At 35.6% G+C, this 18,826-nt stretch overlaps 1 protein-coding gene across 2 annotated transcripts in view; it reads right to left on the bottom strand.

Moving 5' to 3' along the window:
• Positions 1–18,826, bottom strand: part of LOC139671117 (solute carrier family 12 member 7-like) — a 65,785-nt gene that overhangs the window by 19,360 nt on the left and 27,599 nt on the right. For both annotated transcript variants that reach the window (XM_071553414.1, XM_071553413.1), the window contains exons 7-16: positions 17,356–17,597; positions 14,692–14,903; positions 13,432–13,599; positions 11,946–12,044; positions 11,200–11,257; positions 8,062–8,236; positions 6,055–6,173; positions 5,285–5,383; positions 3,328–3,447; positions 1,528–1,632 (exon numbers count right to left, since the gene is read on the bottom strand). In XM_071553414.1, coding sequence (XP_071409515.1) covers positions 1,528–1,632; positions 3,328–3,447; positions 5,285–5,383; positions 6,055–6,173; positions 8,062–8,236; positions 11,200–11,257; positions 11,946–12,044; positions 13,432–13,599; positions 14,692–14,903; positions 17,356–17,597 — 1,397 coding nt within the window. The remainder of the gene's footprint in view (positions 1–1,527; positions 1,633–3,327; positions 3,448–5,284; positions 5,384–6,054; positions 6,174–8,061; positions 8,237–11,199; positions 11,258–11,945; positions 12,045–13,431; positions 13,600–14,691; positions 14,904–17,355; positions 17,598–18,826) is intronic.

Genomic DNA, 18,826 nt, shown 5'->3' on the forward strand with positions numbered 1-18,826 from the left:
AAGCTGAACAAGCACATCTCCCTTCAGCCTCTCCTCACAGGAAACAAGCTCCTGTGCTCCAGCCATCACCTCTGTGTTCCTATTCATGTCAGTTTATTGATGTCATTCCCATATTACAGCACATAAACTTGGACAAAATATTCTAGATGTATTCTAATGAGTGCCAAACAAAAAGGAGTATTATCTCCCAACAAAATTTGCTTCCCAATGTACTATCTGTATGCTCCTGTCAATGCCATCCAGTGTGTCACAGCCAAGACACACTGCTGGGATTACTGTCTACTGGGAATCATCAACCCTTTTCACCAGAGCAGGTTTCCAGTCTTGTATCACTGCACTGGATGTGCCTGTGCCAGGTACACCTTTCCTTATCAACCCATTCCTCATTCCTCTACCTGCACAGGTCCATCCAAAAGGACAGTTAAATCTTACCGATAGTACCCCAACTGCATACAATTGGGAATGCGTTCTAATTCCTTTAATCAATATCCAATCTGCCTATTTTTCCCAAAACAACACTTTGTACTCATTCTGTCATTGCTACAAATTCAAAAGACTGATGAGTTGGAGAATACTTCCCCCCTCAGAACTAGAATGGTTTCAGAGGTAACAAGGCAATCCAGTTCTAGCAATTACATTGAGATAACAGAAGGGTAACTGAAGCATTCAGGTATTTAACAGGAATGTCAACACCACATTACATCAGTGCCTCTGAGATGCTGAATTCATCAGTCCCAGGAGAAATGGTAAAATAATGCCATTACACTGAAGGACAACATAATATTGCAAGGGCATGCACACTGTGATACTGTCAATGAGCAGTGACTGGAATTAAAGTATCACATTAGATTCATAAGAACTGACAATGTGCAAATGTCCTCCTGTTTTCAAATGTTAACTTTTTACATTAACTTTGAAGAAAATTGATTGTTTAACAAGTAAAAAAAAACACATTGCAAAAATAGTGGACATCTAACTTCATAATTTACAAATAGACAGTAAATGTGAGATTTTGTTTTAATGATACCTAAGCAATTTAGAGAAAGTGCTACTATTGAATGAAGCTATATGAAAAAAGAATGTACAAAAATGGATTTAAACAAATAAAGGACTCTCTTTATACAATGTATTTCAGATGGAACAGATAAACAGAAGCAAAAAAACACACTTAGGGAATTGCAGCATTTCTTCCTCAGAGACAGTGAGACTCAAGGATACCTCTTCCTTTGAATATGAAAAATCTATAAATAATCAAACATTAAAATCCTTCTGCACTTTCGAAAACGATGTCAACACTCCCATGGATCTAAATTTGAGTTAGTTTGCCCATATTTCCAGCAAAGCTGACTACATGCCGACCATAAACTGCATTCTACTGCAGTAAAACAACACTACTGCAATGACATCATTGCCATGCCCAAGTTAAAACACTATTTTAATGGTGAATTTCACTTTAGCCATTAGCTTTACCAGCAGTATTCCCAAGACATTTACATATTTCAAGAATGGTATGACCTCAGACTCTACCTCCAGTTCTTGGTGTGAGGAGGCCCATCTTCCACACGAAGCAAAGCATAGCGAGCTGCGTTCAGAGACAGTCCTCGGATTCCATCGCCCCATTCCTTCTCCGCTCTTCAGGAGACAGAAGAGGTTCAATTAACTGGGTCCCTTTTATTTATACAAATGAAGTATTTTTTTCTCATGTGGGGGATAATGGGGATAAAAAAAAAAATCATCACTTTTTTTGCATAAATACATTAAAAGACCTTGACTTGCAGATTTAAATCAAGACTGAAGACTAACCAAGGTGCAGCAGTTCCAGGTCCCTTCAAGGCATTTTTTTCTTAAGTATTTATTTACTATGGTCTATTTTATTCATACTTCAAAAGCATTTTTGTAATTGTGACAGCTACTTAAAATGCTTTTTAGCACTAGAATGAGTAAGTGAAAGTTACTTAAAAGGAATTGTTTTAAAACAGCAAAATTAATAAGTGAAGCTTGACTTTGTATGGATTAGTGTAATTTATCTTCCCCTCAACACCACCACTACAGCTTTCTCCACTTCCTTTCCTTCCCAGCTTCTCTCACAGATAAGCCTAAAAGTCCACCCACCCTCCTTTTTAATCCAGTTTTAATCTCCCTACATTCTCCAGTCCTTTTAATTCCAGTATTACAATACTGAAGATTGAAAGTGGGCAGGAGTGTGGATTCTACTATGGCAAGGGATCCATCTCCCTTGTCCACCCTCCCTCCCACTTATGAATTCATGAATTCTCACTGTACTTTGCTACCTCTAGCAAAGCATCTCTTTCTACAAGGTAAATTTGCCAACATTTGTAGAGCCTGCATACAAATTTGGAAGTATGCATAATTTTATGTATGTGCATACCTATACCCACACACACAAGCAGAAGTGTTACCATTTCATCTGTCTTCCTTGCTAAAATAGGGAAATTAATTTCCTTATCATTAACCCATTAAATAGAGATCTTACAATCTAGGAAAGGATCTAATCTGGAAATGGAGATGTTAAAAGATGGAGAAACCACAAAGTGGAGCCATTTATACCAGCTGATCCACTTAAGACTTGTGCTTAATCAATCATTGAAACAAGTGCCTTGCTTCAGATTCCTCCTCTAAGACCTTACTATTTTTTTTCAGCATAGGGTGTATTTCCTGCAGAAAGCATAACATGCACATTACTGATAATAGCCACCTCTAGTGTTCCTATATGTTGTTTAGGTGAGGGATTTTTGTGTTGCTTGCTGTTTTAGTTTTGGTTTTGTTATGAACTCAACATGCTTCTCAAGTCTCCTACTTGCTCAGCATTTCCTACAGATTTGAGTCTGTCTCAAATGCACACAATGCAAAGAATGTTGCAATTTAAAGACTATCTAAAGCCCCAGAAAACAGGTAATTTTCAGTGGGTCTTCTGTGCGGCTCAGTATGATTAATTCTAAAAAGTGCTAAAGTCCACACACAAAAAAGTAGAGTTTGAGCTTCAGCACAAAATAATAATAATAATGTAACAGTACTGTAAGAGCTGCTGCTCAATATTGAGAGGTGATGTGCTTTAAGTACCAAAACTTTACACCAACATCTCTGCTCCAGTGAAAATTTCCCAGGCTTATTGGCTCTTATTTCAATTAGTTCTGGCTGTTGAGAAGTTTGGAAAAGAGCTTCAACACTAAACAGAAACAGGATCTTACCTTGTTTCAAGGAATACTCTGAACTTTATTACTTCAGTTGTATCTATTTTATACAAAAGTGCTTTTTGCTGAATGTTAAAGATATTAAATATAGAATAAATAAGATATATGGTCTTACCCTCTATATTCTATGTATTTGTATATACATCCTGCGATTAGCATGGCAATCAAAGCATAGTACCAAGAGCAAATGAACATCAAGGCAAGACATAAACTCATCCCCAGGAATGAAAGAGTCCTAAAAGAAACCATTGTTTTCCATTTTTTTAAATAGGCATGCAAATAGTCTACAAAGTCAATTTCTTATTTAAGCTAACTTCCAGAAAGGCCTTTCTTCTTCAGAGGCCATTTTATAGCTACTATAAAAGTAAAAACACATTGTCCCAATTTCAGATTACTAAAAAAAATACATTCTGAACCTTTGTGTGACACAAATAATACAACTGAATTAGATACAACAATAGATTTATATTGGTTAGTGCTGAAATTCTATCAGTACCAGATAAAGTCAGACTTCAAACACACTACTAACACTTACTTAATATTGATTTGAATTTAAGCTAAAAAAATTTCAAACAGTACTAAACAATATTGTTTCTTCCAGCAAAAATAGTTGATTATTTTAAACTCAATTTGACCTATTAGTTCTATTCTTTACTTCTGTTGTGGCCTGTCTGTTAGGCAGTAACACAAGACAGTAGAAGAGAAGACAGAAAACAATCTTTCAAAGGCTATAAAGAAACAATGACTTTAGGCCAAAAAAGTTACAGAAGCATTTTCAGACTAAAATCTGTATGCCTGGTTTGCCCACAAAAGACAGACATAAATCATCTCAATAAGGACAGTTTTGTGTATACTTTTAGTCACATACAACACCCCAAATTTGTATTCACACAATTTCCAATATATTGACTAAGAGTGTCAGCAGACCCAGCTTTTGTTTAGTAACTTTAGTTTTCTTTACTACCATGCAAGCATTGAGTCCAGTTATAAACTAAGAATACTTTCTACCTGTTCCTGAGGACATCAGTCTTGTAGTTTGTTTAAAAGAACAACAGCTGTTCTTTCATGCTGAATTAAACTAAGATCCTACTATCACTCAAAAAATAAAATCCCTTCCAAATTCCTGCCAAACATTCCAACACCTGCTTTGGCTATAAGTAGTCACACTGTCAATCAGCTGGGTCAGTAATCTGAGAAAAACAAAAAGGAGTTGCTGCCAAATGTATGTATTTGGAGGGTTGGGTGCCAAACTATTGTGTGACTACTGAGCATATTCAACAAGTTTTTTTCAAAGCTAAAACTGTGACATTTTATTTTCACTCAAATCTTTGAAAGCAAAAATAATAAGCATCCTAGAATCATGCCAGCTTCCCTCCTATATGTTCTAGTCTTTAAGGTATTTCAGCACTAAAACTTCTCAACAGAATTACTGTTAATTAAATTATGTATTTTTAACATAGTTACCCAATCTTAGTCTGAAATGTTTAAACCTTTAAGCCATTAAAAAAAACCAGACTAAACAAAAAACACACCCTCACTTTTTCTGTTACTGATCTTTATTGACTTCATTAAGTCTCTACTTGTCTACTTCAGTTATTGAATGCAAGGTCCCAAGGTCCAAAGCATATTTCAAAACCAATCATTGTATCATGAGTGAGCCAACTGATGTATATTGAATGAGACTTTTTTGTACAAGTTTTGGTTTTGCATATTTTTTGCATAACCAAAATGAAAAATCTTCTCAACCTTCCTGAACATTTTTATCACTTCTCCTTATTTATATATCAAAGACAGGTTATATGTTTTTCATCCTCATTTTCACACAGATCTCTTGCCTTATAAAGCAATATAAAATGTCATCCTGTAACCCCTTCCCAAAGCATCTACATTAGCCACAGGTTTTCATGATCACTGTTATTACTAGCACTATTCCAAACACATGAAAACAAATGTTGCTCTTAAAGCATTCAGTGCATTTAAGTCAGAAAGGAGATTTTATTATTGCACTAAAATCAACAATTTAAGGCTGTGTAGTTATTTTTAACTCTTCTGAATGAAGAAATATTCCCTACCAGTGGTAATACTTGAAACGAGGTCTCCAGTTGGGAGTTCGCAAAAGTGTCTGAACTGCACAAGCCAAATTTACAAACATATAGCACATAAGGAAAAACCTGTAAAGACAAAAAGAGTATTTTACAATAAGACATTCACTAGACAGATGCACATTAAAAATGGTGAACACACTCCACAAAAAGTGTAGGAATGTGCCCATTTTCCTCTACACTGTGATCAAGTGACCAACAGAATACACAACGTAGATTAATTATAGAATATTACACCTCAAAATATGGCATTAGCATAATATAGAGCCTCAAACAAATGTTTCACAGACAACACAGCAGATAACTGACAATCATGGTATATAATTTTTGGCTGAGACAGAGTTAATTTTCTTCATATTTTTTGTTCTGGACAAAGTCAGTAAAATAAAATTCAGTTCCCATCCTAAAGAATGGTTTTGTCTGTTTCTGTTAGATGTATTTGGTCTAAAACAGCAGGATTTTTTTAAATCCTTTTTTTTTTCTTTTTAAAGTTGAAAGTTGAGCATATTTTTATTAGCATTCAAGAACTCTGTCAAATAAAAAGTTTTCTGTGCCTAGACAATTAGTTCCAGCCAGAACATTTTGTTGTTTCATATTATCTCCAGGTTCAAAGAGGAATATAATTTGCTGAAAAACAAAGTCTAGCATGTATTACTTAAACAAGAAAAATAATCACCTACTTAATTTAAAAATAAAAAACTATTTAACTTAAGAACACAAACCACCACATTCATACTTACATTGAAAGAATTGGTGCTACACTGTCCAATGAGGCTATCAAAATTCCTATTTCACAAATACCAGCAGTGAGGAGCAGAGCCCAAGTTGGTTCTCCATTTGCTTTTCCATGACCAAATATCTAGTTCAATTCAAGTAAACAGTAAGATTAGGGAAAGCTGTAATTGTTATACAGTCATGAACTATGGTACAGAACACGAACTAACTTAATTCTAACTGGAACTGCAAGTAGTCAGTAGTTACACAAGAAAATAATGCAATCTATACTACAAAAAGCCAAAACTAAATGAAAAAAATTTACTAAAGTAAGCAATGACTACCTAACATTAAAGTCCTATTACAACTGCTGATGAAATATTCTTAAGTAAATTAAAATCCATATGTATGAGAGATTTACACTTAGTAAGAAGCTAATATAGTTGAGGGCAGTGTTTTTGTAACATAGAAATTAGATGTCAATTCAGTACTTATGAACATAATATTCACCTTTAAAGAGGGCTTAGATAAGCTTATGATCCTGCATAGAGCCCTACCAAAAATCATTTTGCATGTGGTAATTTCCTTTGTGGAGAATTCTCTCCAGCTATACTGGTGAGAGATGGCAAAATGCTTTGCCTGAAGTTCCAGCTCTATTTATTCTCCTCCATAATCCCCCTTCAATTATAGAGATTAAGGCCTCATTCATTCTCCATACCATCCTCTTCCCTTTGCTTCCTGTCATCCATCAATTTTCCTACCATAATATTAAAATCCCCTTCTCTTTCTGCTCATGTTTCAAGTCTTTTAGTTTGGTTTTCTTTTTAAGTATGTCATACTCTTGCTCCTGTATTAATGTCCTTGAATTCATTTCCCTGATTGTCCATGCAGCAGCCATATCACTCCAAAACTGCAAGCACATCTCAAGTCTCAAATCCCTCTTTAAATATCTTGTTTCTCTTTGATTCCATTTCCCTCACTTCCCAAACCACATTTCTTTTTCCCTTCCAGTTCTTCACTCCTTTCAAATCTAACCCTTATAAGGTGCAATCATACTGTCATCTTCTCACTCAATACCAAATTTTGACTTCAGGCAAAAGTGAATTTTTTTGCTTGTCTCTCTCAATACTATCCAGCATTTACAACTTATGGCATTACAATCCCTTCCCACTGACAAGTCAAACTCCACCACCACTCAGTCCTCCCATTCAAGCATATTTAGTGTATTTACTTCCTGTTACAGACACAGATAGTCTTGCAAGTCCCAAGGTAAGCTTTCAAACTCCAAACTTCACCAGAGATCACAGCTTTGCTCTATTATCATTTGGAGCTTTATTTATTTATTTTTAACTCAAGTCTAGTTGTCTAGGTTTTACAGAAGCAGCCCAGGAAGAATTCTCTCCTCCTCTTTTGTTTGCCAGCTCCCTTACTTCAAGAAAAAACTGATTTATTTCTTTTTAAAACATTCAGAAAGATGTTGGAACAATCTTGATATTTGGAGTCATGGGACAGAATTCTGTTGTTACACCTTTGTTCACTTCAAGTTAGAATTGTGTCTCTATGAGATGATATCATATCTCTATGATATTTATGGCATGATATATGATATGATAAATGATATATGAGGTATGATATGAGGTATGATATATGAGGTATGATATATGATAAGAATTCTGCACTTCCACAGTGAGATTAGATCAACTCTGTTGGCAAATACAAGCTATAAACACAGCCAGGAGTCAAGAAGTTCAGTGGTTAGTTGTTTCTTAGTTCATTTATTTCCATTTATGGAAGGCTTATATTCTGAGTTTGTAACCACTATGTGTAAGAACAAATAAAATTAAATCACCCTGCACAAAAATATTGAAGCTCAAACTTTGCCCTGCAGTAACCTGATCTATTATTGTGCACAAACAGAACCAAGCTCCAAATCTTTTCCTCACAGTCCTACAGAAGCAGCAGAAACGATGCCTCAATTTTTTGTTGAAATAGAAGCCACATTTGAAGGTCTGTAAAGACAAAAAAAATCTCACTTGAATGAAAGGTACAATGCCATCTCTTGCAATGGCCTGCAACAGACGGGGAGCACCAGTGAGACTCTGGAGACCAGCACCACACGTGGAAAAGAAGGAACCAATCACAATAACCCATGGAGATGGCCAGGCCAGTGTACCAACCACGAGATTTCCATTAACTGCTTCTCCAAACCTGAGGAAAGAACAGGGAAACAAAAATAATTAATTAAAAGAAAGAAAAAAAAAGAGGTAAGTATTAAAATAACTTTTACTGTAGTTTCAACGCCCATATTTCATTCTTTTTGGACAACAGCAATTGTAACAACAAATGCCATAGGAATCTCTCTTTAGTCTGCTTTTTCAAAGAAAACATAATTGCTGCAGATTAGGTGCTGCCTCTAAGCAGACATGTAGCAATTACCAGGGATCTTTGCAAACTCTACAGAATTAACAGCAAAAGTGTGTACATATGTATCTTACAGATTCTTGTGACAGCCAGGAAATAGATTGTCTGTTCTACAAGTAACACTGGAATACTCTGGGGCATAAGCAGGAGATTCACAAAACAAAGTATTAGCCTGTTTACCAATGTAACACTGACATAAAGAAGAGTAACTAGAGAAATTACTAGACACAACCATCAAAAGTTTTCCACATCATCTGACTGTTGTGCTACCTGAAGCAATTTTCAAATTACTATGGCAAGCGGGTAGAAGTCAGGGGGAGGTGCTTTCATTAGTTTTGAGTATCCCATCTAATACTATCCCCTTTTTATTTTTTTTAGATACCTAACTGCATGGTATTTATGGATGACTTAAGTAAACTAAAAAATAGTAATTCCTCACTCAATCCCCTTTCAAACTGACGTTTTTGTTTTGAAAGCAAGTAAGCTTTTTGTAGTTCATCTTATTTGTGTTAGTAAGCAACTATCTTAAAATCACTTTTAAGATTGTCTACATTGTGATAGTATCATTTTTTTCCCAGTGTTTTTCAGATTTTTCAAAATAAAACACCAGAGGAAGGGAGAAGTCTACAGATTAAGAAAAATTAAATGTTTTCTTTCTTTTCAGACCTGCTTTTAAAACAGCGTCAAGAAACACAACAACAAAGGTAACATAATAAGCCAGTGTTCAAATTCTTGCATAAGCCCAAGCTTGGATGCATGACTACATACTATTTTCACCAGCTGGAAAAAGGGGAACTCATATCTTTAAAATCTGAGGGAAAAAAACATATTATGTTTCTATGATAACATTTATACAACTGCACATTTATTCTAATTCAAATTCTAATGCCTGTGTTCTACTTGGACACAAGGTAGGAATAATTTGAAGAGATGAGAGAAACACTAAAATGTATATCCTAATTTTTCCCATTGTAGACATGACCATCATAAAGGGAAAAATCCCAAACAACAACAAAAACCAACCAACCAAAAAACAACAACACCCCACCCCCCCACCCCCCCAAAAAATCAACCAACAAACAAAAAAACCAAGCCCCAAAACCAGTCTTTAAACTAAACTAAAAATCCATACACTTTACAGTTATGATGGATTTCCAGCCAAACAAGAACTGGCAACATTGTAAAGGATTCAAAGCTCCTGCTACAATACAACCTGCTTAGTGATAGATCACAGCTGGCAACATTCCACACTGTCCTGCCTCAGCAAATTTCAAATATGCTACTTTCAAAAATGTGAGTTTATAGACACCAGCACTCCTGATGTGCCACACCAGGGCTGAGCAGAGGGGCAGGATCACCTCCCTCGACCTGCTGGCAATGCTATTCCAAATACATCCCAGGATTTCACTGGCCAAGGGCACACTGCTGGCTCATGGGCACTTGGTTGTCCACCAGGACCCCCAGGTCCTTCTCCACAGAGGTACCTTCCAGTAGGTCAGCCCCAGCCTGTACCTGTGCTTGGGGTTATTCTTCCCCAGGTGCAGGACCCTGCATTTGGCTTTGCTGAAATCTTTGCATCTCTCCAACCTGTCAAGGTCCCTCTGCAGGGATATCAGCACTCAGGGGTATCAGCCATTCCTCCCAGTTTTGTATGATCAGTGAACTTGCTGAGGAGGCTCTCTACCCCTTCATCCACACCACTGATGAACAAGTTAAACAATACCAGGCCCAGTATAGAACCCTGGGGGTCACCACTAGTGACAGGCCTCCAACTAAGCTCTGTGCCATTGATCATGACCCTCTGGGATGTGCCATTCAGTCAGTTCTCAATCCACCACACTGTCCACCCATCAGACCCACACTTCTTGAGTTGGTCTGTAAGTATGCTGTGAGAGCCAGTGCTGAAAGCCTGTCATGATCCCTTGCTGTTTCTTGTATTAGTTTTGAATAGAATCCAGCTTCTAACTTATGGTTTTTCTTCCAGACTAATGAAATAAGTTGTCTCAGCATCAGCTGCATCACCTTTCAAACAATATCCCAATGTCACTTCTTCATCACCAAAAGCAAAACTAGGCCTCGACAGAAAAGAGAACCAGGGCCCAACAAGAAAATAAATGTGAAACCTGACAACAGTTTCATCTTAGTCAACTCAGTTTCTCCTAATGGCAAAATTTCTCAAAATGTGGAGATTCTGTTCATACTCATGTTTTTTCTCTTCATGCTTCATATTGCACCTCATATGTTGTAGGCAATTACATGGTTGAAAACTGATATGACTTTTGATCTACAACTGATATTTTAAAACAAAAAATAGTCACACATCCAATGGGATTTATAGGTCTGATGGTGCACTGTAGTCTCATAAACTCTTCATGTCGTGTAACTCAAATTATTTTGTCTTTTTTCCTCAGGATCATATTACTTCTCCCAAAGTAATACCAGTCTTCTTATTCCCACCCATCAGCTCTGCAAATACTAATTACAGTTTTCTTTATCAAGAACATTTTATTATGCTGGTTCCACTTCAAAGATTTATCTTAGATTCTGCTTCTGCTTTTCCAAAGGATACAGCCTGATAACCCGACCCAGCTTTTGCATCCATCTCAGTTTAACAGCTTTAACAGTCTTAACCTAAGCAAAATAAATATATACCACACAGATATTTCACTGAAGAGTCATTGATAAGTGCTATTGATAAAGCCCATGATCACATATACTCTCTGTAAAATTAGAAGTTGAATACGACTTACTTATCTCTTAATATCACACCTTCTATACAGGCACCAAACAACACTATACAGGAGAGATCTGTAACTGAGACTGAAGGAAGATTACATCATAAATAATTGCACAGAGAAAACCCAGCATTTTTCACCTAGGTATGAAATGAAATTGTTGATGATAATGAAATGCGTGTGGAGGGGAGGTGTTTCATGGTTGTCTTCTATTTAGTTTAATTCTTCCCTGCTATTATTTTTTAGTTTATGTTCTCTATAACTGTATTTGATACACAGTTGAATTGTGAAATATTGAAAGTAGCCAGTTCATATATCATGCAACAGAACAGGCATCTTCTCAAACAAATAAGTAAGCATTTGTCTCATCTACCTTTTGAAGGACTGAACCTCCTGTTGGTGATTGTTTGGTTCAAGATTTGGTTAAATTGAATATAACAACACTCTGCCAACTGAAGCCTGATGATAAAAACCCTCTAAAATACGTAATTAGAAATGTCAATTATATCCTGGAATCTGAATTATCTTTAGAATATGGGATATCTATATTTATAAATAAATAATTTATAAATAAAATTTAATATAGTTTAATAATATAGAAATAATATTTGTATTACAAATACACAAATATAAAACATTTCTTTTCAGGTTAGATTTCATTTGTTTTATACTCAGGTAACTCTAATAACTTTCCAAGGAAAAACCTAAACTGTTATACTTACAAAATGCAGACTAGAAAAAAGTCACATCATAAAGGATACAAATAAAAGATGTAGTTGAAATAGCCAAAATTGTTCCAGTAGGAATAGATTTCTGAGCATCCTTTAGGTCTCCAGATCTATTTGATCCTGCCATAATACCTTAAAAAGAGATGAAATGTATATGTCATAAAAACAATAGAAATCCACAGAAATAACTAACAGAACAAGAATGTTTAACTTGAAGCCTGATTTAACACAGGACTACCAATGAAACAGGCTGCAGCAGAATAACATAATCCTGCACAAAGCTCAACATACACCTTTGTTTTATTCAGAAATTCATTTACTACCCACTGTTGAATAAACAAATCCTATAAAGGTCAGCAAAAAGGCAGATAAAAAAAATTCTAAATTTTTTTCAAGTATAACCTCAGAATCATTATTGAAATTAAGAAATATAAGAAGCAGCAAAATACTGGGGATGGATGTTATAAACTAACAGGCGTTTAGCAATTTTAGTCAGTGTGACCAAATGCACTATCTTTCTACTAAACAGACCATAGTAAGATATGCAAGCAAATGAATTAACTAAAGAATAAAAGCATAGAAACAAAAAAAAATGAGTAGGTAAGAAGAAAAAGAATGGTTAGAAAAATCACGTGTACACATCCCTGTTTGAATCTAACAAGTGATACAGAAGTCTTTTCTAGCACATACTGTGAAAGGAGAGGAAAAAAATATACAATAACTGACTAATTCTGCCATCTTTTCTAGAACTGGTCTGACCACTGGAGGCCTAAACACTGAAACTAATGTCAAGATGTTCCAGTGCAAAAACCATTGCCAAACTGCATGGAACTCTAACCACAGGTTCAGATATGATGAAATGTTGATAAAAGAGTCTGAAGTAAAGAAATGGGAACAATGGGGCTCAAACAAGAATACAAAGGGACACTTCCACTTGGTATTACACTAGTGAACACCGCTGTGACTTCTTACTGGAGTTCCATTCTGTTAGTTGATATTACAATGGCTTCAGCTGGGCCTTTTGAACAAAATTGTACTTAGTTGCTTTAGTCAGGGGTGAGCTGAGGAAAATGAAATAAAACTATTCTAATATCTAAACTTGACAAAAAAAGTCCACAGTTAGTGTCAAAAAAATATTGGACATTTACACAAATCCCAGGCAGTTAATGGTTGGAATACCTGAAACAAGCATTTTAATATTAAACTGTTCTCTCATGACTTTGAAGATTAAAATATTACAAAGGTATGCATCTTATTTTGAATAAATATTTAGTACCACACAAGGTTTTTGGTTTCATTCCAGTCACAGAAAATAGCCCTTAAACTGATTTCTTGTTTCAGTTCTCTAACCACCTGAAATAATCAGCCACCAGCTATGTCTCCCTAACACCAGAGGGTTCCAGGTACATAACCTTGGACACTCAGACTGGCAACATCGTGTGTTGCCAATAAACAGTCACACATGTGAAAAACATTTTCTAGCTATAAGTACACACTCAAAAAACCCAGTTGTATCTACCTGTCACAGATGGGAAATAAATCCCTACAAGCATTGTGAAATAGGTCATGATGTCTGTAAAAACATAAGGGAGTCCACTCATTTTTGTCTCTTCTGATCCAGCAACTGATGGCTGATCTTTTTTCTCCACTATTGATCCTTTTTCTGAATAGGTACTCCAGAGATTATCTACAAAGGGGGAGGGAAAACAAAAGTAAGTGTTCATCTTGCTGTTTCAGGACATCAGGTAGTGAGAATGCAATAATCTTATTAATCAGATGCCTTTTCTTACACAAAAATCATGATATTTCCCAATATGACTAATTCCAATTTTAACAAGTGGATATTCCTACAGTATCCCAGTAAAAATGCAATAGTATATGAGATGTGTCATACAAATTTTCTCTTCCATTAAAGAAAAATTTTGTTATAGAATTAAATGCTAGTATATTTATAGAATGTCCACTTGCATTGCACAGGCATATATATGTATTCAGGCTGTATTGTGAAAAAATAAGGAAATTATCTCCAGGTTCAGGCAATCTTAGCATACATTAGTATTTCTTGTCCTTGTATTTTGAGGAGCAGTACAAAGAAGAAATGCTACTTAACAGTAACTTGAGTTCTTTGAGACCTGCTATATAGAATAATCCTGGGTAACACTTCAGGATTCAGCTGTTCATGGTGCTTTTGTCCCAGTGTGGAAATCTTGCAGACTCCACAAGATCACTGATAAGCAAAAAAACCCAGCAGAATGTGGCTCAAATTCCCAGCAAACTAAGGATGTTTGTTTGAAGACAACTGAGGGTCAAAGAACCAGTAACTTTTGAGAGCTTTTTTCAAAATCAATCACTAACTTGCTGTACACACTGGACAAGCCACAGGACTTCACTCCCCATTGCACCAGCTGTAAATTGGAAACAAGTTCTCCCTTGGGAGGGTTTGAAAATGTATTAATGAAGGACTTATTGAAATGTTTTTCTGGCATACAAAAGAGCTAAATACTGTAAAAAATAGCTGTGATAAGCACTTTACTACCTTTTGCTTTTCAATTGAAGAGTGGCTTCGGAAAGAGAGCCTATGAAACTCCAGAATTAAAGCACTGGATATTAAGATTCTAAAACATTTTATAGGAAGAAGCATGCTCAAGGCAGCAATCTTTCACACCAACAGATTGGAGCTAAAGAAGCTGTGACAGGTTAGGCTACTACAATACTAACCAGCTATTGGCCAAATTAATAATGTCCCAAAGTTTTTACATCACTGTGCTTTCCAACTTACCGGTTAAAACTCCACTCATTATTCCTGGAATCCCTTGAATTTCTGTTACATTATTGAGACTAAAGTAGTCATCACATGTAGCATTAAGCAAAGAGCTATCACAGAACAGGCGCCACAGAGGTGTGGTCTTTGTTTCGTTGTTGCTTTCAGTGAATTTGGCACAGACCTCAAAGCTGCGTTTTGACAGTGTGCGGTTTCCAAGGAGACAGATACTAAAAGGAAGGAAGAAAATAAAATCAGTGATCCTTTAATATAGGGTTGTGCATTAAGGCATTTTTTGTCTATTAGACTTCTTCAAAAACCTGTAATTCACACTATCTTAAAGCCTGCACTACATCTACTAAAACAATATAAAGTATCTGCATCTAAAACTATCATCAACAGCCACACATATACATATATACACACATAAACATATACAACAGTTGGGAGTCTTCAATGAGATGTTGGATTGATCCTTGAAACATGGATCAAATACTTCTACTTTAAGGTATTAATGGCTATTTTGCTTTGTGGTTTATTCTTCAGAAAATACAATCAATTTAAGCAACTTGACTAAATAACAGAGATCATGATTCATTCACTCCTACAGGAAAGAAAGGAAATTAAGTAATACTTTATATACTAAATATGAAGATGAGTCTGATGAAGAAAATACAAAAGTAAGATTAGGCAAGTACATCATGCCCTTCTCTAGCAAATAAAAACTTTAGATAATCCTTGAAAATATCACAATCCAAAAAGTAGGAGAGAAGCCAGGAAAGTCAAATTGCAAAATTTAAAAACATTGATGGGAGTACAAATTAAAGGAACATGTATCAGGCAGCAAGTAATTTCTAATTTTCTTTCATTCCTGAAACAAAAGTCAGAAGAGTTTGTCAAAAGCAAATTCATACCAGCAAAGAATATTAAGGTTCATGGAATATTTCTTTGCTAAACCACACAAATTATTTTTAGGAGATCTCTATTCCTGGTTTGCTTAATAATGAAATGATACATATCTATGAAGGAATATAAAAAAAACATGCAGGCTAGGCAGGTAAGTCAAAAATCACATAGAACACATGTAATATTTCTGAAGGAGCTTAGTTAAGAAGCTGATAACAAACATACTGCTTGGCATTAGAACAAGTATATGAAGTCAAGCAGAATATTTCCCTAGTGCAGTATCCTGTTTCTGAGTGCAATTAGAAGTAGATGCCTTGGGAAGAGCACAGGACACCAGTACAGCTTCCAGGTATGGCATCACAAGTAAGTTGAGCAGATTTAACAGAAAGCTGTTGCTAAAGAGATCATCATCTTGCCACTTGTCTTGCTCACTTTTCTTTTTAAATGCTACTAATTCTGGTGACCCTACAGGAGCAGGGTCAATTGAAGCTGAGAGATCATGAGGCAAACTATTTTGCCATCTATACAATGGCCAAACTTAATGGAGGTTAGTGTGTTACCAACCTAACTAACCAGCTAAGTGGGAGCTGGGGTTTTTTTGATGATCACCTTACCACCAGATCAGCCTTACCATACTATAAAACCACACTTAAAGTTTCTAATTTTGAGGCAGTCTATAAATGTAAACAATTATATTTATTTGGAAAAAACCCCTATTTTTTATATTCCCCTCCTCCCCCCATCACAGTAGCAGCCACGAATAAGGTTACCAGGAACTTGGTAATCGGTCTTACCTATGCTTCATATCCAGATAAATTCTTTTATTTATAGAGGTGACTAAAAGATTTAACTATTTCCCCACTGGAAGTTACAGTTTGTAAGAAACTCAAATTTCATTCAGAAATATGCCAGAATTTTTGACCACACTTATTTTTGCATTTGAAAACAATATCATGTTACAGCAAAGTCCACAAATACTGCTTTAATGCTCAATTTGTAATACAATTGCCCACACTTCAAAGTACTATGTAATCTGTAACAATCATACAGCAAAGGATAACTATGAAGTGCCATGCAGGCCTGAAGTTATCAGCCTATGTTTTAAGCAATGTCATCTTGTTTTCTCTTTAAGGAGAAAAAGATGCACAAAAAAGCAACTCACATACTGATAACGGGAGTAAAGTATTAACTCTTAGTGAACTAAGATTTGAAAAAAATTGAAGGTGTTGAGAAGCAGTATGTCATGTGTGACAACAATAACATTTTATTATCAAGAAAGCCTTCACAAACACAAGGGCATTTAACACTGCAATGTCTCAATTTTAAGTAGGGAGAAATGGAAGTTTCAAAAATCTCATAATGCAGAAAGTTTGAAAGCACATTCCTTTCATAACTCTGGCTCATAGCTACAATGTTTTCTTGAAGTTTTTACTTTATTCTGTGAGATTTTGTTTATATCTTTAGATAAAGCTGCTCTATTTACTGTCAGCAAAACCCACTTTTGTATTCTTTAGGTGTGGGTGGAATAACAGCTACTAATTTTAAGCACCAAAGAACATTTTCTAGAGTATCATGTCTCATGAAAGATGAGAGAAGGATTCAGATATGTAGCTCAGAATAAGTGCCTAAAACCACATTAACCTACCACTGAAGCCACGTGCTTGTATTTGAAGCTTAGCTTAAAACATGAAATGGTTACAGTAGCTATTCCCTCCCCACACTTTTTTTATTTTTTTTTCTTTTAAATAACCCACAGAACTTAAATATTGCACTTACGGAAAGTCAGGCGGGTCAAAAGCCGTCTTAATAACTCCAGCATATATGGCAATGATGGAAAGAATCACACAGGCAAGGAACACCAGAGCAAGTTTGTTGACATACTTTACTCCCACAAAAACTACTATAGCCATAAGAATGATGATACATGTTCCATAAACTCTCATGTTGTTCAGCATAGCCTCTGTTTCTTCACCACCCTCTTCTGCTTTAAATATAGCAGCACTTGGAGAAATGTAGGTCTGCAAGAGATATGGCAAATTATCATACATGTAATAACAAATATTTTATTAAGAAATCATTTTACTTGAACTACAAAATCCAACCTTCTGTATCAGTTTTATGCCCTCACAAATGTGTTCAACCAGATAACATGGGCAATTAGAAAGTGTAGAGGTAAAAGGAAGGGGGAGGCAAAAATCAAGAAAAACGAGTTTTGAGGATAAGACACGGCTTTTGCTCCAGCTTCTTCTCTCCACTTAAAGAGTTTCCATATCTCAAATTCACGTGTCTGCCAGACAGGAAAAATTGCTAAGGAATTTGGTGGGAAATGAAGGAGCACCTAACAAAAATTAAAAGAAAAAATCAAGACCATGAATTAGTTCAAACCAGATATATGCTTAATAATTCAATTGACTGAAACAAAATATGAAGAATCAAACAATAGCATAACAAAAAACTAAAAATGTTTTCAGTACTACAGTCTCTATACTGCATTTCATAAATTTGAATCTGAAGTTGTAACAACACAATTGAAGATTAGTGTGACAAGGTTTAGTCTTGTGCTAAAACAGCTAATTCGAATTACTGCAATTTCAAACATGACATTCTTACAGATCTCAATTTCACACAATTTTGTTTGTGGTTCTACCTGAAAGGAAGTTGAAAGTATAGCTCATAGGACTTACACTGATAAATGCAAGTGAGAAAAATAACTGATCTATAGTTCTGAAACATTTGTGTACTACACTAAAGGCTACTCCTTCCAGCACCTCTAAAAAAACCCTCTCTGCAGAGTACTTGGGCTTGAGGCAACTCCAGTCCTTCAAAACAACTGCTAAACTGACCACCCTTAGATAATTTAGACCCTAAATGAAGAAGAAATGAAGAAATAAGGGAACTTTGAGCAGGAGGCTATCCTGATATATCCAGAAACAAAATCCAAAAATAGATGTAGAGGATTCTTCACTTGAATTTCCTTAAATTAAGTTTAAATTTAGTACATTAATATTTCCTAGAATGCTAGAAGAGATGACAATTGTCACATCATCATGGAAGGAAAAAAAAACCAAACTGAAAAACTGATTACAGGTAGAATATTTACATACTGCTAGAAAACCCTACATTGTGATGTTGCACAACTATCAGGCTCTGTACAGGCTCTGAATGATGGTACTCCAGAAGACTTTCTTGTGTACTTTGTTGCCCTGCTGTTCACAGCCTTTGCTGGGCAGATGACTGACTCCTGTCC

Source organism: Pithys albifrons, chromosome 4 (assembly GCF_047495875.1).
Source record: "Pithys albifrons albifrons isolate INPA30051 chromosome 4, PitAlb_v1, whole genome shotgun sequence".
NCBI lineage: Eukaryota > Metazoa > Chordata > Aves > Passeriformes > Thamnophilidae > Pithys > Pithys albifrons.